At 45.0% G+C, this 24,161-nt stretch overlaps 1 protein-coding gene across 3 annotated transcripts in view; it reads left to right on the top strand.

Annotated features, from left to right (window-relative positions):
* Window positions 1–24,112, top strand: part of LOC110494392 (transcription factor SOX-13) — a 45,075-nt gene extending 20,963 nt beyond the window's left edge. For 2 of the 3 annotated variants that reach the window (XM_036950446.1, XM_036950444.1), the window contains exons 2-14: window positions 7,211–7,430; window positions 7,633–7,747; window positions 8,165–8,251; window positions 8,441–8,613; window positions 8,724–8,792; window positions 8,907–9,021; window positions 10,737–10,810; window positions 12,974–13,136; window positions 15,338–15,456; window positions 16,288–16,393; window positions 16,645–16,815; window positions 20,362–20,578; window positions 21,027–24,112. In XM_036950446.1, the coding sequence (XP_036806341.1) occupies window positions 7,212–7,430; window positions 7,633–7,747; window positions 8,165–8,251; window positions 8,441–8,613; window positions 8,724–8,792; window positions 8,907–9,021; window positions 10,737–10,810; window positions 12,974–13,136; window positions 15,338–15,456; window positions 16,288–16,393; window positions 16,645–16,815; window positions 20,362–20,578; window positions 21,027–21,300 (1,902 nt within the window). In that variant the 5' untranslated portion in view covers window position 7,211 and the 3' untranslated portion in view covers window positions 21,301–24,112. The remainder of the gene's footprint in view (window positions 1–7,210; window positions 7,431–7,632; window positions 7,748–8,164; window positions 8,252–8,440; window positions 8,614–8,723; window positions 8,793–8,906; window positions 9,022–10,736; window positions 10,811–12,973; window positions 13,137–15,337; window positions 15,457–16,287; window positions 16,394–16,644; window positions 16,816–20,361; window positions 20,579–21,026) is intronic. The other variant, XM_036950445.1, reaches the window with a different exon arrangement.
* Window positions 24,113–24,161: the final 49 nt, after the last annotated feature.

The following is a 24,161-nucleotide window of genomic DNA, read 5'->3' as shown; positions in this document are numbered from 1 at the left end:
AACCCCATTTTTTGGGGGGCACACAACTACCTCCATACTTCCATGTGTTTTGTACCTCTTACATTGAGGAGCTCCATGACCCTGGTGGGGGTTGTAGAGCAAAACAGAGAACACCATCGTGTTCGTGCGAGTCTCCGCCTTCTCAGAAAAACAGTTTGACCTACAAAATATTATGGGAAGACTGATTTTCGGGACGTCTCATGGTCTGACAAACACTGCTGTAGCTCGGACACCTTCCCACAGATGTGGAAGGCCGACATAGGCAGATTCAGTGGATTGAGACTCAGCCCACGCAAAACAACTGATATCTCTAGCTTGAACTGATGGATTTTAATGGTGTTGTTTTTATTATGTTACTTAGATTGACTCAAGGGTGTGTCAATATACTCTTAAGGATTAAAAACTTGCTAGTGATATCACAAGTTAATGATTTGTTGTACTGCATAATTTAGCTGGTATAGAAATGTAGACATTTCATGGTAAATATTTTCAATTCAAGTAACAGTCCAGTGTTTTCAGATTTCTATGAAATATGACATATAATGAATTACAATATGAGTTAAATAGTTTTCCTTCCAAAAAATTGTAATTAAGTATGTTAAACAGCTTGTCTGTGTTGGAATGGTGTGGGTGTACTGTATACCGGTCATTCAAAATATTCATGCAAGTAGACGGCTGATTGGCCAGCTCATCATCCTCAGGAAATGGCAAGCATTTTTTTTAAACCTTGTGTTTGAGTTACAAGTTTGAGGTGGGGCTTTTCAAGGTTTTTTTTTTTCTCCAATTGTCGTTTTGGCCACTTACGAGTATAGGATTCAACTAAATAATTTGGGTATGAGTCAACAGACTACGAACTTTTAAAAGTGAGAATTTCACTGGACAGCTACTTAAACAATTACCTTCCTCTTTGGTTTGTTTGGGATTCAGTCAAACCACCACCACAACGTAGAATGTAGTTATTTCCATTTGTGTACCTATTACCATGTTAACAGTAATACCAGCTGAGATGGGACTGTTTAATGAAGTGCATTTAAACATTAGGCAGAGGGAATGGCTGCAGTGGGGTTCCACAGGGCATCTAACTTAATTCCCCCAGGGAGGACCATGGTACTAGAGTCCCACTAAGCGTCTGAACCTGTACTATAGTGCACCTGCTACTTTACAAGGGTTCTGTCCCAGCCACCAATCAGGCTTTAATATTGCCATCGCCAGCTTCACCTGCTACTATACCAGCCCTCAGGGTTTAAGGGAATCAACCACCCTCGGCTGGCGAACAACTGCATGTCAACATGCTAACTTTGCCAGAGTATTGAAACATTCCTAAAGCAGGATTGATTGAATCCAGCCATAGGTTTATAATGGCTCGTGGCACCGTAACACAACATTAAACAAGCTTTTTTAAAGACTTGTCAGTTCTGTCTGTTTGTCTCTCTCTCTCTGCCCCAAGGAGTCCATGCAGAGCTTCTGTCTTTACATTTGTCAGTCTCAGAGTTCAATGGCAGTTTTTTAATTTGTTTAATAAAATAATTCAGTCACTTGATCAGCCGCCGTGTGCAGGAATGGAACGGACTCCTTGCTCAACTCCGTCTCTGTCTCTCTCCCTCTACTAGTCCCCTTCAGGCCATGTTTGGAAAACAATAGACAGTTTCCCAGCACTAACTGCCCCTGTCAGGGAGGGAGGGATGTGTATTTATTTTCCCTTTTGTACTTTCACTATTTGCATCATTACAACACTGAATAAATAAATATATATTTATATATACACACACACACACATAATGACATTTGAAATGTCTTTATTCTTTTGAACTTCTGTGAGTGTAATGTTAATTTTTATTGTTCACTTTTGTTTATCTACTTAACTTGCTTTGGCAATGTTAACATGCTTCCCATGCCAATAAAGCCCTTCAATTGAATTGAGAGAGGGAGAACAACAGATAACATTGGCATTGCAGATGCCCCGGGGTGAGATGTTGGGTTTGCATGTTACAACATGTTGTGTAACTGAAGCTTTTGTCTGCTGTTTAGTGTGTCGTGGGAAGTGTATGATTTCAGAGGTGTCGGAGCTCAAGACTCAGTGCTAATCTTATCTCTGCTCTTATCCTGCCTCCCTCCTTTCTTAGATGTAATCACTGTACTTGACTGGATTGGTGAAGGCAATGTATTGGAACTTGCTTTCACCTGTCTCCGAGTTTCCATTCCATTTGAACTGTCGATAAGTGCAAACTGTTTACGTACAATACAGTTTTCCAGTCCCACTTCAATGAAATAGTTTTTAAATGCTCCTGATAAATGCACGGTGTCATGACAGTCCCAAGCAGCTATATTGTAGGAAACAACACCTCTGCCACGCTGATCCTCAAAATGTGAGGCCCCCCAGGGATGTGTGCTCAGCCCCCTCCAGTACTCTCTGTTTGCATTTCCTGTACTCCCATGACTGCATGGCTACGCACAACTCTAACTCAATCATCAAGTTTGCTGACGACTGCTTACAGGGAAGAGGTTAGAGTACTGGAGGAGAGGTGCCAGGAAAATAACATCTCCCTTAACGTAAAAAAACAACAAAGGAGCTGATTGTGGGCAACCGGAGACCGAGGAGGGAGGACCTGAAATGGTCCCACCACACCGACACCATGGGGAAGAAGGCGCATAAGCACCTCTACAACCTCAGGCGCCTAAAGAAATTCGGCATGACCACTAAGACCCTGACAAACCTCAATAGAAGTGAACCACCCTAAACTGAATGGCTCTCCAGAGGGTGGTGCGGTCACCAGGAGCATGCTGCTTTCCCTCCAGGACACTTCCAGCACTCTGTGTCAAAGGAAGGCCAACAGATCATCAAGGACCTCTGCCAGCCGAGTCGCGGTCTGTTCACTCTGCGACCATCTAGCAGAAAGAGACAGCACAGGCGCATTAAAGCCAAAAGACTGGAAAAACAGCTTTTATCTCGAGAGTATCTACTGCTGTACATATCATTCTTAGTATATACACTGCTCAAAAAAATAAAGGGAAAACTAAAATAACACATCCTAGATCTGAATGAATTAAATATTATTATTAAATACTTTTTTCTTTACATAAGTTGTGTGATTGTTGTCAGCACATTCAACTATCAATGGAAATCAAATTTATCAACCCATGGAGGTCTGGATTTGGAGTCACACTCAAAATTAAAGTGGAAAACCACACTACAGGCTGATCCAACTTTGATGTAATGTCCTTAAAACAAGTCAAAATGAGGCTCAGTAGTGTGTGTGGCCTCCACGTGCCTGTATGACCTCCCTACAACGCCTGGGCATGCTCCTGATGAGGTGACGGAGGGATCTCCTCCCAGACCTGGACTAAAGCATCCGCCAACTCCTGGACAGTCTGTGGTGCAACGTGGCGTTGGTGGATGGAGCGAGACATGATGTCCCAGATGTGCTCAATTGGATTCAGGTCTGGGGAACGGGCGGGCCAGTCCATAGCATCAATGCCTTCCTCTTGCAGGAACTGCTGACACACTCCAGCCACATGAGGTCTAGCATTGTCTTGCATTAGGAGGAGGATCTCATCTATGTACCTAATGGCAGTCAGGCTACCTCTGGCAAGCACATGGAGGGCTGTGCAGCCCCCCAAAGAAATGCCACCCCACACCATGACTGACCCACCAGGATGTTGCAGGCAGCAGAACGTTCTCCACGGCGTCTGCAGGGCTCTGGCAGTGCTCTTCCTGCTCCTCCTTGCACAAAGGCAGAGGTAGCGGTCCTGCTGCTGGGTTGTTGCCCTCCTACGGCCTCCTCCACGTCTCCTGATGTACTGGCCTGTCTCCTGGTAGCGCCGCCATGCTCTGGACACTACGCTGACAGACACAGCAAACCTTCTTGCCACATCTCGCATTGATGTGCCATCCTGGATGAGCTGCACTACCTGAGCCACTTGTGTGAGTTGTAGACTCCGTCTCATGCTACCACTAGAGTGAAAGCACCGCCAGCATTCAAAGTGACCAAAACATCAGCCAGGAAACAGAGCATATTGGGGGTGTCTTGCTAAATGCCTATAATTTCCACCTGTTGTCTATTCCATTTGCACAACAGCATGTGAAATGTATTGTCAATCAGTGTTGCTTCTTAAGTGGACAGTTTGATTTCACATTAGTGTGATTGACTTGGAGTTACATTGTGTTGTTTAAGTGTTCCCTTTATTTTTTTGAGCAGTGTATTTTGGGTGTATATACGCATAGATTGCATTTGGATACCTGATAGTGTTATTTGGGTGGTTAACTGTATTCTTCCTGACATTCCTGAGTTATTATTTTTATGTTGGATTATTATTATTTGTGTACTTGTTTTTGACATTTTTACTTCATTTTTCAGAGGTAGTAACATACACATTTAGCTGCACCCGCTATAACATATGCTAAACTGTGTAAGTGTTGATATTCAACTTATTCAAATCACACTTTGCAATTCACAAATCCACATCCACACAAGTTCCGCATGGATGCAGTTTGTTATAAACATGGAAGGTGTACATTTAACTTAGATTTGTGTGGAGAGCACTGATAAGCTGTGGAGGGCTGAGGTGAGGCGAGCCCAAGCATTGTCTGAGTTGTGACGCTACGGCATTGTTTAACTCTAAGATTAGATGTGTTGGACCCCAAACTCAGAAAACACACACACCTTAATGCATACCTTTGTGTTGGACACACAGGCAGAGCGGTGAGACACTCTCTCGCGTGCACACACACACACACACACACACACACACACACACACACACACGGGTGGCAGTCTAAAGCCACATGTGTCAGCTCTATAAGCCAACCACTTTGGAACACTGATGAGAATGCTGTCAAGAAGCCCAGGAATAACTTGCTGTGCTCCACAACAGGATGCTGAATGCCACCAACACCCCCACAGGGAAACCTCATCACTCCTTAAACATAGGAACAGTAAAATGAACAGAGTGTTTGAGGTGAAGAAGAAAAGCTTGAGGTGTGTAGAGGAAAGGGATTTGAGTGGATTCTGAAGGTTGTTGCATGTTTGCCCATCCTCTCACCTAGTGGTTAAGGGGGTTTGGTCAGTAACCGAAAGGTCGCTGGTTCGACTCTGAGTCAGCAAGGTGGAAAAATCTGTCATTCTGCCCAGTAACCCCCAACAGCAACTGCTCCCATGATGTCGATTAAGGCACCCCCCTGATTCAGAGGGGTTGGGTTAAATACGGAAGACACAGTTCATCTCCACCCCCTCATATACACACCCTGGGACTGGTAATCTTCAGAACCCCCCCATATTATTTAAAAGGTTTTGGTGAATGGATTGGTTCACATCTCACTCACTCACTATAGCACTCACACACAGGTTTAGAGCCTTGGCCTCTGGAAGGCAGGTGGCTTTGTTAGAGACAGAATATGAGAGGGGGAACGGGGGGAGGAACTCTAATCACTATGCGCTCGGCAGAATGGTGGCGCTCTGCATTTTCCCCCGGTCCCGGAGTCGGTCGGCACATTCCGCTGGCATTGTTATCTGCACTGTTTCCTGCGGCCGCGGCTTTTGTCCGTCTTTTGCCCATTGTCCCGGCTTCCTTTGTTCCCTCCGTCTAACAATGGCTTTTTTCTCTCCCTTTATTTCTATATATGTGCACTTTTCGCCCTGTGTGTTCTGTTTGTTTTGTTCTCCTGTCTGGCGTGTTTTTCTTTCCTCCTGCAGCGGAGGTGGGGAAAAAACGCAGCTAAAGTCAGAGTTCATTAAGGTTCAGCCTCTCTCTCTCTCCTCTCTCTTAGCCTGTCCTTCACTCCATCTCTCTTTCACTCTTTCTCTCCATCTCTCGGTCTCTTTCTGTTCGTGTGTGTTTTGATGTGCAGAGTCTTCGCCTTGTCATGATGATTAACTTTCCCTGAGACCTACAATGTCTCCCAAACTAGAGGTTTGGTTTTCAAGGTCCAGTTGACTTGTGTTTGTGTGACATATTCACAGTATGTCCTTTGTTCCCTACGCAAAGCAGGGGTTTCTATACACGCACACAAAGCTCAGAGACCTAGAGATAGTCACGCCTGGAAAGCTTATGGTCACATTACAGAGAAAGGTGGTGTGTGTGTGTATGTGTGTGATGCGCGGTTTGCGAACTTTACCAATGTCAACTAGATTGAATCCTTCCTTCTATCGATCTATTACATTATTCTGTTGAGCATGTGTTAATATAACGTTAGTCTTCTCGGGCAACATAATGACAAAAGAGAAGCTACATTTATCTAATTGTAGACAAGTTGATTAACACAGCCTACCAAACTGTCAGAAATTATAAGCAGAAACATATGTATATCAGGCCCCCCAAAAATATCCTGCATCCCCTGTCAAAAATTTGTGCTGTTGTGCAGTCACTCTGGTAAGGCTAGAGGCATGAGGGCAGAACAGCATTTGCGTTGCTTTCCCCCTACGTCAAATCAAATGTTATTTGCCACAAGGGCCAAATAAAACAGGGGTAGTCCTTACAGTGAAATGCTTACTTACAAGCCCTTAACCAACAATGCAGTTTTAAGAAAAATAAGTAAGTAAAAATAACAAATAATTAAAGAGCAGCAGTAAAATAACAGCAGTGAGGCTGTATACAGGGGGTATGGTACGGGTACAGAGTCAATGTGTGGGGGCACAGGTTAGTCCAGGTAATTGAGGTAATATGGACATGTAGGTTGAGTTAAAGTGACTATGCATAGATAATAAACAGAGAGTAGAAGTAGAGGGGGGGGGGGGGACAAAGCAAATAGTTTGAGTAGCCATTTGCAGAGTCTTATGGCTTGGGGTTAGAAGCTGTTAAGATCCTTTTGGACCTAGACTTGGGGCTCCGGTACCGCTTACGGTACCGGAGAAGAGAGAACAGTCTGAGTAGGGTAGCTGGAGTCTTTAACAGTTTTTAGGGCCTTCCTCTGACACCGCCTGGTATAGAGGTCCTGGATGGCAGGAAGCTTGGCCCCAGTGATGTACTGGGCCGTACGCACTACGCTCTGTGCCTTGCGGTCGGAGGCCGAGCAGTTACCATACCAGGCAGTGATGCAGCACTCGATGGTGCAGCTGTAGAACTTTTTCAGGATCTGAAGACCCATGTCAAATCTTTTCAGTCTCCTGAGGGGGAATAGTCCATGTGCACAAGCCTATCTATTCACCTGAACGGTTCTTCTGCCCCCCGCCCCCTCACACCACTATTTTTATTTTCCCGCCCATTTTCCTCCCAGAATGGTGGAGCCCAGTCCCCCAGCGCTGCATCTCCATGCCAGCGGTGATGTCAGCATGGTGGGCGTCAGTGTGAAGTTGGAGGAGTCTGGAGGAGAAGGGGGAGGAGCCCACACCAGGGCAGAGCAGCTCTCCTCTCCTGCCTGTGATTGGTCAGGACATCAGCCAATGGAACGACCGGAGTCTAGACAGCTGACTCCTCCCCTCTCCCGCTCACCCTCAGTAATAAACTTATCCCATTTTAATTTTAATGTTTAAACAATCTTTTTTTAAAGTGTATCCAGGTCTGCTTCCCAATCCCACTAGTCCTTGCCTATAGGCACTTGTGCAGATCTGGTTGTACTATGTTTATCACAGACAAGCTAGCTACAGTTTGTTAGCTATATGATTGTGTTCTTACAATGTTTTCCCCTGTCCTTGGTAGGAGGGCTCTCCTGGTAAGGAACAGCTTCTCAGACAGAGTCCTGTTGGGATGAAGGGGGGCAGCAGGGGGTACAACCATCGACCAGAGGGACACATGCACCCCACTGTCAGCGAAGGTATGGCAAACCTACACCTCGTCTGCGCCCCAGTGTAATCTGTTTCTGATCATCACTTTGCTCTATAGAGAAATCTCCTGTACATTGATAGAGGTGAAGGTGTTGAGTTTTTTTTTTTACAATGCATCCCATTTAGACTCTGAGAAGGCCAGAAGAGTTTGCCTTAGCTCTGTGTGCTCATGTTTGTGCTCCTGTTCATTGGCTACAGAATTGCATTACATTTCCCTTGGATGTTTTTATTTTTAAAGAGAAAGTACACAAAGTACCTTTCTATTGGAATCCTTACAAAGTAGCAGACCTTGAAATTTGAACTACTGCATTGATTCATACACGTACACAATCTAATTCCATTGTTCATACAATATGGTGGCTGAACAACAACAAGTAACACATCTTTGTCCTGTTTCCTGTTGGCAGTCATGCCCACCATAGAGAAGCTTCTGAGTGTGGACTGGAGGGAGAAATTTCTGGACAAAAGCCCCCTGGGAGGCAACCACCTGAAAGGTGAGCTTTTACCCCTAACCCTTGACCTTTTACCTCTCACCCATCAGTGCTTTGTCCTTCCGGTCTCTCCACCTGTCTGTCAGTCTCTGCTTGCCTGCCCGTCTGCTTCCTATATCTAATTGTGTCTCTATGTATAATCATGTTTGTACTCCTTTCTCTTTCTTGTTCTCTCTCCTCCTTCCTTCCCAGGCACTCCAGAGTCTCTGGCAGAGAAGGAGCTGCAGTTGTTATTGATGATCAACCAGCTGGGTGGTCTGAGGGAGCAGCTGCTGGGAGCCCACTCTGAGCAGAGGAACATGGCTGCCTTGCTGCTGGAGAAACAACAGCAGCAGATGGAGCTGGCCAGACAGCAGCAGGAACAGGTGATCCTGACCTCTGACCCCTGGCACAACTCACACACTCTGACCCCCAAACCATAACATTCACCATAACCTGAGTGTACCTGGACTAAGCTTTGTGTGGTTAATTCCAGATTGCCAAACAGCAGCAGCAGTTGATCCAGCAGCAGCACAAAATCAACCTGCTTCAGCAACAGATCCAGGTGAGACGAGACCTCTACAAATGACATGCTATTTTCATAACAAGAATTTAGAAGTAACTTTGGGGTAACTCTGAGTGCGACTGACCTTGTGCCCCCTGTCTGACCTGGTCTCAGCAGGTTAACATGCCCTACGTGATGATCCCAGCCTTCCACCCCAACACCCAGCAACTCCCTGTCACTGCCGACAACCAGATGACCATGCCTCTGCAGCCAATCCCCTGCAAGCCAGGTGAGTCACACCCGCTCTAGCTTTTTTGCTCGGTGTGGATGTTGCCTGTAATCCATGGCTTCTGGTTGGGATATGTATGTACGGTCACTGTGGGGACGACGTTGTTGATGCACTTATTGATGAAGCCGGTGACTGAGGTGGTATACTCCTCAATGCCTTTGGATGAATCCCGGAACATATTGCAGTCTGTTCTAGCAAACCAGTCCTGTAGTGTAGCATCCGCGTCATCTGACCACTTCCGTATTGAGCGAGTCACTGGTACTTCCTGCCTAAGTTTTTACTTCTAAGCAGGATTCAGGAGGTATTAATTTTGGTCAGATTTGCCAAATGGGGGGCGAGGGAGAGCTTTGTAAAGGTAGTCTAGAGTTATTATTATTATTTTACATTTTTTTTCTCAGGTTGCACATGTGACATGCTGGTAGAAATTAGGTCAAACGGATTTAAGTTTGTCTGCATTAAAGTCCCCGGCCACTAGGAGCACCTCTTCTGGATGAGCATTTTCTTGTTTGCTTATGGCCTTCTACAGCTCGTTGAGTGCGGTCTTAGTGCCAACATCGGTTTGTGTTGGTAAATAGATGGCTACGAAAAAATACATAAACTTTCTTGGTAGATAGTGTGGTCTACAGCTTATCATGAGGTACTCAGGCGAGCAATACCTCGAGACTTCCTTAATATTAGACATTGCGCACCAGCTGTTATTGCCAAACAGACCCCCACCCCTCATCTTACCAGACGTAGCTGTTCTGTCCTGCCGATGCACAAAACCCAGCCAACTGTATATTATCCATGTCGTCGTTCAGCCATGACTCGGTGAAGCATAAGATATTATAGTTTTTAATGTCCCGTTGTTAAGAGAGTCTCGAACGGAGATCATCCAGTTTATTCTCCAGTGATTACACGTTGGCCAATAGAACGGATGGTGAAGGCGGGTTAACCACTCACCGACAAATTCTTACAAGGCACCCCGATCACCGCCTCTTGTATTTCCGTATTTTCTTCACGTGAATGATGGGGATTTAGGCCTGGTCTCGGAGGGGCTGTAAATCCTTTGCGTCGGACTCATTAAAGATAAAATATTCGTCCAGTTTGATGTGAGTAATTGCTGTTCTGATATCCTCAAAGCTCATTTCAGTCACAAGAGACATTAGCAGCAACATTATGTACAAAATAAGTGTCAAACGATGTGAAAACACACCAAATAGCACAATTGGTTAGGATGGCTCCAGTGAAACGGCAGCCATCCTCTCCATTAATTCCAAGGCCCCGCTGCAGTGCTTCCAAAAAAGGAGGGTAGATTGGGGCCCATTGGTGGGCTGTGACATGGTTTAGATTACTCACTGGTTCATTATAAACACTCAATCCTCTCATACACTATGAAAACAAAAAAGTAACATGTTGACATCAAGTGATCTCTGCAGACTTTTAATGTATCATCAATGTCAATCTGAAACAACAAAACAATGGTAAATGTAGCACCTCTGTTTTGTTTCTCTTGTTGCTATGTACTGTATAAGTTGCTATAGAAGTAGCAGCAGTCCCTTTCAGATTGTATTGTGGTCAGTAACCTCAGTCAAACCCCCTTTTCCCCTGCTCATACACTTCAATCTGTGGTGGAGTCGGCATGATGATAGTACAGATAATGTCTAGATGTTATTGATTCTGTTCCCTTCTGACAGAGATTGTGAAGCTTTCATCTCCCCCTTCTTATTTTGCAGTGGACTATCCCATGCAGCTGCTGCAGAACTCTCACTCCACCCCTGTGAAAAGGCCCAGTGGTACCTTCCGTCAGGTAGTGCTTTTCATCTATTACTATACTAAAACTATACTATACTGTACAGTAAGACCTTTTCCAGATGGAATAAAATAAGGTGAATTGGAATTGGTGTCAATAAAGACAGGTTAATGTTGTTTCTGTGCTTTATACAGTGCATTCGGAAAGTATTCAGAACCTTGACTTTTACATTTTGTTACTTTACGGCCTTATTATAAAATGGATTAAATAGTTTTTTCCCCCTCATCAATCTACACACAATACCCCATAATGACAAAGCAAAAACTGTTTTTTTTAGACATTTTTGCAAATGTAATAAATATTAAAAACGGATATCACATTTACATAGGTATTCAGACACTTTACTCAGTACTTTGTTGAAGCGCTGTTAAAGGAATTATATTCCTATTTAAAAGCACCTTTGGCAGCGATTAGAGCCTTGAGTCTTCTTGGGTATGATGCTACAAGCTTGGCACACCTGTATTTGGAGAGTTTCTCCCGTTCTTCTCTGCAGATCCTCTCAGGCTCTGTAAGGTTGGATGGGGAGCGTCGCTGCACAGCTATTTTCAGGTCAAGATGTTCGATCGGGTTCAAGTCTGGGATCTGGCTGGGCCACTCAAGGACATTCAGAGACTTGTTCCGAAGCCACTCTGACGTTGTCTTGGCTGTGTGCTTAGGGTCGTTGTGCTGTTAGGTGAACCTTCATCCCAGTCTGAGGTCCTGAGCGCTCCGGAGTAGGTTTTCGTCAATGATCTCTCTTTACTTTGCTCCGTTGATCCTGACTAGTTTCCCAGTCCTTGCCGCTGAAAAACATCCCCATAGCATGATGCTGCCACCACCATGCTTTACCGTGGGGATGGTGCCAGGTTTCATTCAGGCGTGACACTTTGCATTCAGGCCAATGAGTTCAATCTTGGTTTCATCAGACCTGAGATCATTTTTTTCTCTCTCTTTGGGGCCATGGACTCGTGCTGCTTACGCCAAACCCTGAATTGCTTAGTTTGACTGGGTGGCCAGCTCTAGGAGGAGTCTCGGTGGTTCCAAACTTCTAAGAATGTTGGAGACACCTATGTTCTTGGGGATCGTCAATGCTGCAGACATGTTTTTTGGTACCCTTCCCCAGATCTGTGCCTCGACACGATCCTGTCTCGGAGCTCTACAGACAATTCTACAGATTTTGCTCTGGCATGCACAGTCAACTGTGGGACATTTTATATAGACAGGTGTGTGCCAAATCATGTCCAATCAATTTAATTTACCACAGGTGGACTCCAATCACGTTGTAGAAACATTTCATGGATGATCAATGGAAATCTGAACTAAATTTCAAGTCTCATAGCAAAGCGTTTGCAAAAATGTTTTTGGTTTGTCATTATGGGGTATTGTGTGTAGATTCTTTCAGATTTTTTTTTTTCCTCATCAATTTTAGAACAAGGCTGTAACGTAACAACATTTGAAAAAAGTGAAGGGGTCTGAATACTTTCCGAATGCACTGCACCTAACAGCTGCAACCGTTGCACAGGTTACATGCCTAATACAGCACTATAGTACATGGATATTTGTATTTTGATAAGCATGTCATGTTTTTGGTAAAGGCCTGAGGTATGTATGTACCTAAGAAGCCATCTCTCTTAATACTACAGATACAGGCTGGGAGATCTTTGAAAAATGCTGTCAAAACAATGCACTCCAAATGAACAATGCATGTTTCTGGTATCTGGGACAGTGAACAACTGAACAAATACACCACACCCTGTTCACAGTTGTGTGTGTGTGTGTGTGTGTGTGTGTGTATATGTGTGTGTGTGCCTTTGCGTGCACAATGCAGTCATGCTCTGTCTGCACTGTTGCACAAGTGGAAAAGGGCATCACGTAAATCACTAGACAATCACTAAACAAAAGAAAGACCGGAGAGAGAAAGCACAGACAAAAGAAAGGCTAGACTAAAGAAACACTACAGTGGTGTGAAAGGAAAGCTGTGACACACCAAATCTGTCATTCATAACCCTAACACACACACCCACCCCATACATGGGTGTGTTTTTTTAATTACTTTGATGAGAATTGGAAGTTGTGTGTGCGTTTATATTGACTGAACTAAGCAGTGTATTCGGAATGTGTTTTTTTGTGTTGGGCTGACACACCACTAATTGTCTACTCTTTTGTCTTTCATCCCCTTAGGAAGCCAGCCAGCCTCTGAATCTGACCTCCAAGCCCAAGGGGATGGACATGGGGAAGAGCCCCAGCCCACAGATCTTTGAGCTGGGCTCGCTGACTCTTCAGGGTGGGTACAGACCCAGGGACAACCATAGAGACAGCCCTTCACGGCCTGCACTTAACCTAGGTCAGTATACACACACATACATTACATGCAAAAGTTTGGGGTCACTTAGAAATGTCCTTCTTTTTGAAAGAAGCACACATTTTTTGTCCATTTAAAATAACATAATCATCACAGCATTTTTTTGTGCTGTTCTGTGAAGGGAGTAGTACACAGCGGTTGTACGAGATCTTCAGTCTCTTGGCAATTTCTCACATGGAATAGCCTTCATTTCTCAGAACAAGAATAGACTGACGAGTTTCAGAAGAAAGTTCTTTGTTTCTGGCCATTTTGAGCCTGTAAATGAACCCAGACATGCTGATGCTCCAGATACTCAACTAGTGTAAAGAAGGCCAGTTTTATTGCTTCTTTAATCAGAACAACAGTTTTAAGCTGTGCACATGATTACAAAGGGGTTTTCTAATGATCAATTAGCCTTTTAAAATGATAAACTTGGATTAGCTAACACAACGTGCCATTGGAACACAGGAGTGATGGTTGCTGATAATGGGCCTCTGTACTCCTATGTAGATATTCCATTAAAAATCTGCCGTTTCCAGCTACAATAGTCATTTACAACATTAACAATGTCTACACTGTATTTCTGATCAATTTCATGTTATTTTAATGGACATTTTTTTACATTTTCTTTCAACAACGAGGACATTTCTAAGTGACCTCAAACTTTTTAAAATGGTAGTGCGCACACACACGCCGGCCAGTTTGTTAGGTACATGAGAATGCTACACATGGTTCACTCCTACAGACAGTCACAAGGCCGTAACTTGCCATATAAAGTAAACAAATCGGCATCGAGGCATCCGGTTACTGTTTGATTGAACATTAGAATGGGCAAAACGAGTGACCTAAGCAACCGGTTACTGTTTGATTGAACATTAGAATGGGCAAAACGAGTGACCTAAGCATCCGGTTACTGTTTGATTGAACATTAGAATGGGCAAAACGAGTGACCTAAGCATCCGGTTACTGTTTGATTGAACATTAGAATGGGCAAAACGAGTGACCTAAGCAACCGGTTACTGTTTGATTGAACATTAGAATGGGCAAAACGAGTGACCTAAGCAACCGGTTACTGTTTGATTGAACATTAGAATGGGCAAAACGAGTGACCTAAGCATCCGGTTACTGTTTGATTGAACATTAGAATGGGCAAAACGAGTGACCTAAGCAACTGAGTCTGTTATGATCGTCGATGAAAGGCACGCCATTTCCAGTATCTTAAACTGTCAACCTACTGGGCTTTTCACGCGCCAAAAGGTTTACCAAGAATGGTGTGACAAACAAAAAACACACTGTCATGGGCAGTCCTGTGGGCGAAAACCGCTAGTTGATGAGAGAGGTTGAAAGAGAATGGCAAGAATCGTGCAAGCTAACAGGCGGGCCACAAACAGACAAATAACGGTGCAGTATAACAGTAGTGTGCAGAATGGCATCTCGGAATGCACAACTTGGCGGTCCTTCTCGGGGATGGGCTATTGCAGCAGACGACCACACCGGGTTCCACTCATTTCAGCTAGAAACAAGAAGAAGCGGCTCCAGACGCGATCACCAACACTGGACAATTGAGGAGTGAAAAAACATTGCCTGGTCCAACGAATCCTGGTTCCTGTTGCGTTCCTGTTGCATCATACTGATGGCCGAGTCAGGATTTGGAGTAAGCAGCATGAGTCCATCCATGGTCCCATCCTGCCTGGTGTCAACTGTACAGGCTGGTGGTGTATTGGTGTGGGGAATGTTTTCCTGGCACCCCTTAGGTCTTTTGACACCAATTGAGCAATATTTGAAAGTCACACCTTGTAGAATCCACTCCCCGAATAATTCAGGTTGTTCTGGAGGCAAAGAGGGGTTACGGGTCGGTACTAGATGGGTGTACCTAATTAACTGCCTTTATGTATACGCACACACACGCCTACCTCCGCTCATGCCATTCCTCAGCTTCAGACATGTCAACACCCTGACTGTGTGTGTGTGTGGTGAGAGAACCTGTTCCTCCTTTGACTTCAGGGCTTGTGCGCTACCATCCCTGTTTCCTCTCAGATGCAATAGGTTGTACTCCGATACTTTGACTCACTTTTATATTGACATTTGCAACCCGTTGTCGGTGCCCTGCCTATTTGAGCTTTGAATGACAATTTTTCCCTGATTTTTTTTTTCTTTCTTTTTTTCTGTCACTCACTCTCTCTCACTCACTCACTCACTCACAGGTTTCCTGGGAGAGGGGGATGTGGTGACCCAGGCCATCCACGATGCCCAGCAGCTGCTGTGGAGTCATGGGCCGGGCGGAAGAGAGAGGGAGCGAGAGAGAGACTGCACTGCCAGGATGGTAAGCCATTGTCTAAAGTCACTCTCTCCTGTCACACACGCAGGCTTAGGGTCGTGGGTGGGTTCAGGGCCAGGTTTAGGGTTACAGGGATCCGTGGTCTCACAGTGGCTGTTATAGACTGGAGAATGTCTCAGCTACACACACACACACACACACTGAGAAAGTCTCAGCCATGTCCTCAAGCAGGAACAACAGCTGCTGTAAACTCATAACAGTGTTCTTATAAACACTGGTGATGACTCACCTTTCTCCTTTGTCCACTGTAACACACCGCTCCCCTCCTCTCCGCCTTCTCTCTCTCCTCCTTCTTTTCTCTCCAGAGTCATAGATACAGTGTTCGGCCATGTGTGTTTGAAATGTAGACTTTTCATGGACTCCACAGTGGCACCAAAATCTCCAAGACAAGTCCTATCTTCAGCAGTGACAATGTCATGTGGAGCATTTGGTGCCATCATAGAGGAGAGTCCTTATGTCTTTCACCCCTCCGCCATCCTCTCTTTCCTGCCCTCAGGTTGAAAACACAATTCTCTCCTCCTCATCCCTCTATTTCCTGCTTTTGCGTTTCCACCCCTGCTTTCAAACACCGGCTGACATGAGAAACCTCTCCCTGCTCAGCCAGAAAGAGTGCTGTCCAACACACACACACACACACACACACACACACACACACACAGAGAGAGAGAGACGGATAATGATAAATGCTCTCTTCAGACCTCTTTTTATTTTTTTATGGCCACAACATTCAAATTTGTGTTCCCATGTGGGTACAGGTGTAGGCTTGTGTCTGTCAGGTGTGTGTGTGTGTGTATAACTCTCTCTGTCTCTGTGTAGGCGCATAAGGAGTCTGGTCGCAGCGACAGGCTGCCACACCAAGACCGGGGAGAGAACAGACAAACCCGCCAAACCAACGAGGACCACCACAGCAGTGACTCTGAGGGTAGGCCCTCCAAAACTGCCTGATCAAAAATAACATGTGGTTTAGATGGTAGAGGGCAAGCATCATAGTAAGTCTAGAGCTTAAATGTGTTCTCCTTTCCTTTATCTACACTGATCTGAACACACAGAGCAGGGGAAAGCAACATGGAGGATTTCTTGTCCAGTATTTGTTTTCACCTTTCCTGTTCTTTTACCAGTGAACTTGAAGGAAAGTAGATTTGTTGTTGGCCACTGACTGTCTCCCTCCTGCAGGCCCCCTGTCTGCTCCTGGTGTGGGGTTGTTTGCAGAGGTTCGCAGTCCCCCCTCCTCCGTCCACATCAAGAGGCCCATGAACGCCTTCATGGTCTGGGCCAAAGACGAGAGGCGACGTATACTACAGGCCTTCCCTGACATGCACAACTCCTCCATCAGCAAGATACTGGGTGAGCATGGACACACACACACACACACACGGGACATAAAGCATGCACTAATTGGGATTAATAGAGTCGTATGAAATTGAATTGACATGCAAAACACACACATGCTGTCAGTCAATGAGCACTGTAATTGTGTGTTTGTGTATAGTCTTTGTATAAATATTGTTTGTGTGTGTGTGTGTGTGTGTGTATCTATTCCGGGTGTGTCACCTCCTGTAGTCCTGGCACAGAGGGGACAAGCGAGGGCACGATCTGCCACCTGCTTCCCCCGGTGACAGGAACCCCCCCGCCCACACACACACACACACACACACACACACAAATACAGCCACGCACCCCTTTCCTCTGACCAAACACTCACATTCCATTCCATTGTGGAGCACTGGAGACACTCATGCTATCCCTCTCCTCTCCTCTCCTGTCCTCTCCTCGTCCTCTCCTCGTCCTCTCCTCGTCCTCTCCTCGTCCTCTCCTCGTCCTCTCCTCGTCCTCTCCTCGTCCTCTCCTCGTCCTCTCCTCGTCCTCTCCTCGTCCTCTCCTCGTCCTCTCCTCGTCCTCTCCTCGTCCTCTCCTCTCCCTCTCCCCCTTCCTCTTCCTCTTCCTCCCTCCCTCCCTCCTCGTCCCCTCCCTCCCCATCGAACGTAGTTCAGCTAACTCCTTTCTCTGGAAGTCTGTGTCCAACTGGTTTCAAGTCTTAATGTCACGAGCACAAGTGCAGTGGAATGCCTTTCTTGCCAGCTCTAAACCCAACAATACTGTAATACATATCAATGTAGTAGTAAAAATAACAGAAGGTAGAACAAAAAACATACGAGAAATAAAATTAGAAATGAGAAGAACAGGAGAAAGTAAGAAGCTATATACAGGGTCAGTATCCAACATTATATTTACAATGTGCAGGGATACTGGAGTGATGGAGGTAGATACAGTTGAAGTCAGAAGTTTACATACACCTTAGCCAAATACATTTAAACTCAGTTTTTCACAATTCCTAACATTTCATCCTAGCATAAATTCCCTGTCTTAGGTCAGTTAGGATCACCACTTTTATTTTAAGAATGTGAAATGTCAGAATAATAGTAGAGTGATTTATTTCAGATTTGATTTCTTTCATCACATTCTCAGTGGGGCAGAAGTTTGCATACACTCAATTCGTATTTGGTATCATTGCCTTTAAATTGTTTAACTTGGGTCAAATGTTTCAGGTAGCCTTTCACAAGCTTCCCACAATAAGTTGGGTGAATTTTGGCCCATTCCTCATGACAGAGCTGGTGAAACCGAGTCAGGTTTGTAGGCCTCCTTGCTCACACACGCTTTTTCAGTTCTGCCCACATATTTTCTATGGGATTGAGGTCAGGGCTTTGTGATGGCCACTCCAATACCTTGACTTTGTTGTCCTTAAGCCTTTTTGCCACAACTTTGGAAGTGTGCCTGAGGTCAATGTCCATTTGGAAGACCCATTTGCGACCAAGCTTTAACTTCCTGACTGATGTCGCTTAATATATCCACCAAATGTTTCTTCCTCATGATACCATCTATTTTGTGAAGTACACCAGTCCCTCCTGCAGCAAAGCACCCTCACAACATGATGCTGCCACCCCCATGCTTCACGGTTGGGATGGTGTTCTTCGGCTTGCAAGTCTCCCCCTTTTTCCTCCAAACATAACGATGGTCATTATGGCCAAACAGTTCTATTTTTGTTCCATCAGACCAGAGGACGTTTCTCCAAGAAGTATGATCTTTGTCTCCATGTGCAGTTGCAAACCGTAGTCTGGCTTTTTTATGGCGGTTATGGAGCAGTGGCTTCTTCCTTGCTGTGTGGCCTTTCGGGTTATGTCGATATAGGACTTGTTTTACTGTGGATACAGATACTTTTGTACCTGTTTCCTCCAGCATCTTCACAAGGTCCTTTGTTGTTCTGGGATTGATTTGCACTTTTCGCACCAAAGTACGTTAATCTCTAGGAGACAGAACACGTCTCCTTCCTGAGCGGTATGACGGCTGCGTGGTCCCATGGTGTTTATACTTGCGTACTATTGTTTATACAGATGAACATGGTACCTTCAGGCGTTTGGAAATTGCTCCCAAGGATGAACCAGACTTGTGGAGGTCTGTAATTTATTTTCTGAGGTCTTGGCTTATTTCTTTTGATTTTCCCATGATGTCAAGCAAAGACACTCTGAGTTTGAAGGTAGGTCTTGAAATACATCCACAGGTACACCTCCAATTGACTCAAATTATGTAAATGAGACTATCAGAAGCCATTTACATAATTTTCTGGAATTTTCCAAGCTGTACAGTCGTGGCCAAAAGTTTTGAGAATGACACAAATATTAATTTTCACAAAGTCTGCTGCCTCAGTTTGTATGATGGCAATTTGCATACACTCCAGAATGTTATGAAGAGTGATCAGATGAATTGCAATTAATTGCAAAGTCCCTCTTTGCCATGCAAAAAAATATCTAAAGACACTGAAGCAGCAAACTTTGTGGAAATGAATATTTGTCATTCACAAAACCTTTGGCCACAACTGTTTGAAGGCACAGTCAACTTGGTGTATGTAAACTTCTGACCCACTGGAATTGTGATACAGTGAATTATATGTGAAATAATCTGTCTGTAAACAATTGTTGGAAAAATGACCTGTGTCATGCACAAAGTAGATGTCCTAACCGACTTGCCAAAACTATAGTTTGGTAACAAGAAATTTGTGGAGTGGTTGAAAAATGAGTTTTAATGACTCCAATCTGTGTATGTAAATTTACGACTTCAACTGTATGTTAGGTGACAGGGATACTGGAGTGATGGAGGTAGATATGTATAGGGGTAAGGTGACTAGGCATCAGGATATATGATAAACAGATAAAAAGCAGCGTATATGATGATTGTGTGTGAGTGTGCATAGACGGAGCAAAAAAACTAACTTACAAGGGTCAACTCACTGGTAAATAGCTAACGGCTACAGTCTTATTTATGGCTTGGGCATAGAATCTGTTCAGGAACCTGTTGGTATCAGACCAAATGCACCCATACTGCTTGCCATGCAGAAGCAGAGAGAACAGTCTATGGCTTGGTTGGTTGCTGTCTTTAATGATTTTCCGGGCATTCCTTTCACACCGCCTGATATAAAGGTCATGGATGGCAGGGAGCTTGGCCCCAGTGATGTACTGGGCTGTCCGCACCACCCTCTGTAGTGCCAAGCGATAGAGGGCGGTGCTGTTGCCATACCAAGCAGTGATGCAGCTGTAGAACTTTTTGAGGATTTGAGGGCCAATGCCAAACCTTTTCAACCTCTGAGGGGGAAGAAGTTCTGTCTCGCTTTCGTCACAACTGTGCACACGTGAGTGGACCATTTTAAGTCCTTAGTGATTTGGACACAGAGGAACTTGAAGCTCTCGACCCACTCCAATGCATCCCCGTCTCCAATGCTGCCCCTCCCCCCCTTTCCTAACTAGGAAAAGCCCATGTATTCTTGTACAGAAAGTCCTCTGTTCTTTAGTCTGACATTGTCTCTCTCTCTGTTTTGTCTGTGTCCCTCCTTCCCTCCAGGAACTAGATGGAAGTCTATGTCTAACCAGGAGAAGCAGCCCTACTATGAGGAGCAGGCCAGGCTGAGCCGACAGCACCTGGAGCGTTACCCCGACTACAAATACAAGCCCCGCCCCAAACGCACCTGCATCGTGGAGGGGCGGAGACTCAGGGTGGGCGAGTACAAAGCCATGATGAAGAGCAGGAGACAGGAGCAGAGAGGGGCATACACACACAGGTAACACACACTGGAGATGATGATCTGTTAGAGATTGGCTCTGATAGTGAAGAGAACCTGAGTTGATATTATGCAGAGAGCTCTTAGCGAAACAAACTCTGCTCTAGTCCCTCGTGCTTTTTCTGTAAGAACACAAACAAACCCACTGTGGTTAAATAGAAATGCAGGCCTACAGCTGGTTATGTCTTCTCTCATAGACAACAATAGAGCAGAGTTTTATTCACTATGACTGTAAAACTGCTCTTGAGTAACAGCAGCTTCGAGGGGTTTGTTCTCTTCAGTCCAGTCCTCTTCTCTGGGTATGAACATGTCCTGAGACATGGTGGTAGACTCCTACATACAACCATGCCTCAGGGCAAACACCTATCCAGTCCTTTCAGATTTAGACAAGGATTTGGGAATTGTTGTACATTCCAGCACCAACGTCCCGTCTCTGTCTGTCTTCCAGTCAATCAGAGCCACAGAAGCTGCACTACGCCCCAGGCGAGGGCCAATACCCAGGCGGCGGTGGAACGGTCTCCATGCCGACGGTGCCATTCCACCCCGCGCTATTGGAGCACTACCTGCCACGAGGGTTGGAGGCTCCGCCTCCTCGCAGAATTGACGGGCAGATCACACCCACTCCCCTCCACAGAGAGAGGGAGAGACCACCGTACAGCGAGGGGGAGGAGAGTGACAGAGGAGAGAGGAGTGAGGGAGAGCTAGTTCTCCTCACTGACTGACTGAGTGGGAGGGAGAGAGAGAGGGAGAGATTTTAATAGGGATAAAGGAGTAAGGGAGAGCTAGTTCTCCTCACTGACTGAGTGGGAGGGAGAGAGGAAGGGAGAGTTTTTAATAGGGATAAAGGAGTAAGGGAGAGCTAGTTCTCCTCACTGACTGACTGAGTGGAAGGGAGGGAGAGAGAGAGGGAGAGAGTTTTTAATAGGGATAAAGGAGTAAGGGAGAGCTAGTTCTCCTCACTGACTGACTGAGTGGAAGGGAGAGAGAGAGGGAGAGTTTAATAGGGATAAAGGAGTAAGGGAGAGCTAGTTCTCCTCACTGACTGATTGAGTGGGAGGGAGAGAGAGAGGGAGAGAGAGAGTTTTTAATAGGGATAAAGGAGTAAGGGAGAGCTAGTTCTCCTCACTGACTGAGTGGGAGGGAGAGAGGAAGGGAGAGTTTTTAATAGGGATAAAGGAGTAAGGGAGAGCTAGTTCTCCTCACTGACTGACTGAGTGGAAGGGAGGGAGAGAGAGAGGGAGAGAGTTTTTAATAGGGATAAAGGAGTAAGGGAGAGCTAGTTCTCCTCACTGACTGATTGAGTGGGAGGGAGAGAGAGAGGGAGAGAGAGAGTTTTTAATAGGGATAAAGGAGTAAGGGAGAGCTAGTTCTCCTCACTCACTGACTGACTGAGTGGGAGGGAGAGAGAGAGGGAGAGTTTTTAATAGGGATAAAGGAGTAAGGGAGAGCTAGTTCTCCTCACTGACTGAGTGGGAGGGAGAGAGGAAGGGAGAGTTTTTAATAGGGATAAAGGAGTAAGGGAGAGCTAGTTCTCCTCACTGACTGAGTGGGAGGGAGAGAGGAAGGGAGAGTTTTTAATAGGGATAAAGGAGTAAGGGAGAGCTAGTTCTCATTGACTGACTGAGAGGGAGGGAGGGACAGAGAGAAAGGAGTGTGTGTGTGTAGACAACTGAATGAAAAGGTGTGTGTGTGTGTGATGAAGGGGATCTTGGTCCACATCAAGTGTGTCAGAGTTCAACGGTTATATCTTAGCCATGTGATATGACCATGTCAGCAGAGCCCATGACATGTTAGGGTTAGTAGGAGACAGTTGTTTGTTACGACGTTAAAGGTGTCTGACAGCTGAATCTAAAATATCATTGGTCATGAATCATAGATTGGTCTGTCCATGTTGCTCGTAATAAAGGTACATTCACAATGTGGAATGAGTTGAGGTACACTGGATTAGACTACTGTCACCAATGATGTTTCCCCTAAACACACATCTATTATTTCTAGACCATATCCTTAAAAATATTAGGGCCAGGGTATGAAACATCTGATCTCTCCCTAACGACATGTAATCTGATCTGATTTGGATTCTGACGGAGAGTGCTGCCCTCTGCTGTTTGGGATGGGCACAGCACCATGAAATATCCCGATCGCTAGAAAGTAAGATTTTTTAAAACATTTTTTATTACCAATATTTACAGATGACCTAGTCTGTGGTGATAGAGGTTGAATAACCCCCATTAATAGCATAGGTAATGAGATGCACTCTGTCAGAATGCACTTTCACTGAACCCTCATCTCCTTTCCAAACAGACTCAGGCTGCACCAAAGTAGTCTAAAGTATAAACTTGTCTCCTTATATCCTCTCCTTCATATGCACTGACAACAAAACAGGACAAGGCATTATGGGGGATTCCTTGTGCGAGAGTTTTTCACTTGTCAAGTTCTTTCACATCGGTGCAGGTGGAGTAAAGGAAGCCACTTTAGACTATCAGCGTGCACCCAGTGTTTCAGTTTTTGCACTTGCGATAGTAGTTGATCAGCAGTGACATCTAGTGTAATGAGGAGGAATGTCTAAGGAATCTCCCTCCAAGCCCTTATTCTAGATTGATCTCATCCTTCTCTGTTCTCTAGTTGTGTACAAGCTGTATGTGATGTGTGCATAATGTCTTTCAATCAATTTATTTTGAACGCGGGTTTACAATGTACTTGTCACAGAATGTTATACAAATGTTCTGTAAAATGTGTGTTTCTTTGAGTGTGCGTGTGGGTATTGAACGCAAAGGTTGGCCTGAACCCTTTGTCTGTGTATTCTGACACCCTGGCCTCTTGTCTTGACCCCACTGTTGCTCTGTCCATGTACTGCAGTTTGTCTTTGAGCACAGCTGTTGCTCTGTCCATGTACTGCAGTTTGTCTTGACCCCAGCTGTTGCTCTGTCCATGTACTGCAGTTTGCCTTGACACAACAGTGCTCCATCTCAATAGTCTTAATGTCGCTTTGTCTCCATCTGCGCTGACCTGAAAGAACTGGACAGGTGAAATGAAGGTTTTCAAATCAGTGTAGATGGAGGAGAAAAACAGAATAGGAATCCATTTGACTGTTGGGATACAGCCTTCATCACAATGTACTGGACAGAAGAGTTCAGATTTGTGGTGTAATCGTATTGTTAACTGAGGCAGGCCTGTGGTTAGTTGCTGTTACACTGTTGTAAAGCATTTGGTGAGCCTTGCTTGGTGAGCAGGATGAAGTGGCCACTGATCTATGGTCAGTTTTACATCTTTGCCTATAATGTTGTCCTTAACTTCAACCCAGAGCCAAGGGGATGGCACTGTATAGAGACTGTATCAGAGAAACATGTTTATCTAATTATGACAGAAACCCAGAAGAGAACTGTCACCTGTTGTCACCCCTGCTGTTGTAAATATAGATAGATTTTATTTTGTTTATAAGAGCCTGTGTAATTTAAAGGTGTACCTTTTCTGTATGTTTTCTAAGTTGTGGTTTTGTTTTTTGGAAAATAATAAATTTGGTTGTTTATCTTTTCTGTGTGTTCAGCTGCAATCACGTGCTCCTATATCCCCACATGAGTGC

This window comes from Oncorhynchus mykiss, chromosome 17 (assembly GCF_013265735.2).
Source record: "Oncorhynchus mykiss isolate Arlee chromosome 17, USDA_OmykA_1.1, whole genome shotgun sequence".
Classification (NCBI taxonomy): domain Eukaryota; kingdom Metazoa; phylum Chordata; class Actinopteri; order Salmoniformes; family Salmonidae; genus Oncorhynchus; species Oncorhynchus mykiss.
This window is presented reverse-complemented; position numbering and strand designations above follow the sequence as displayed.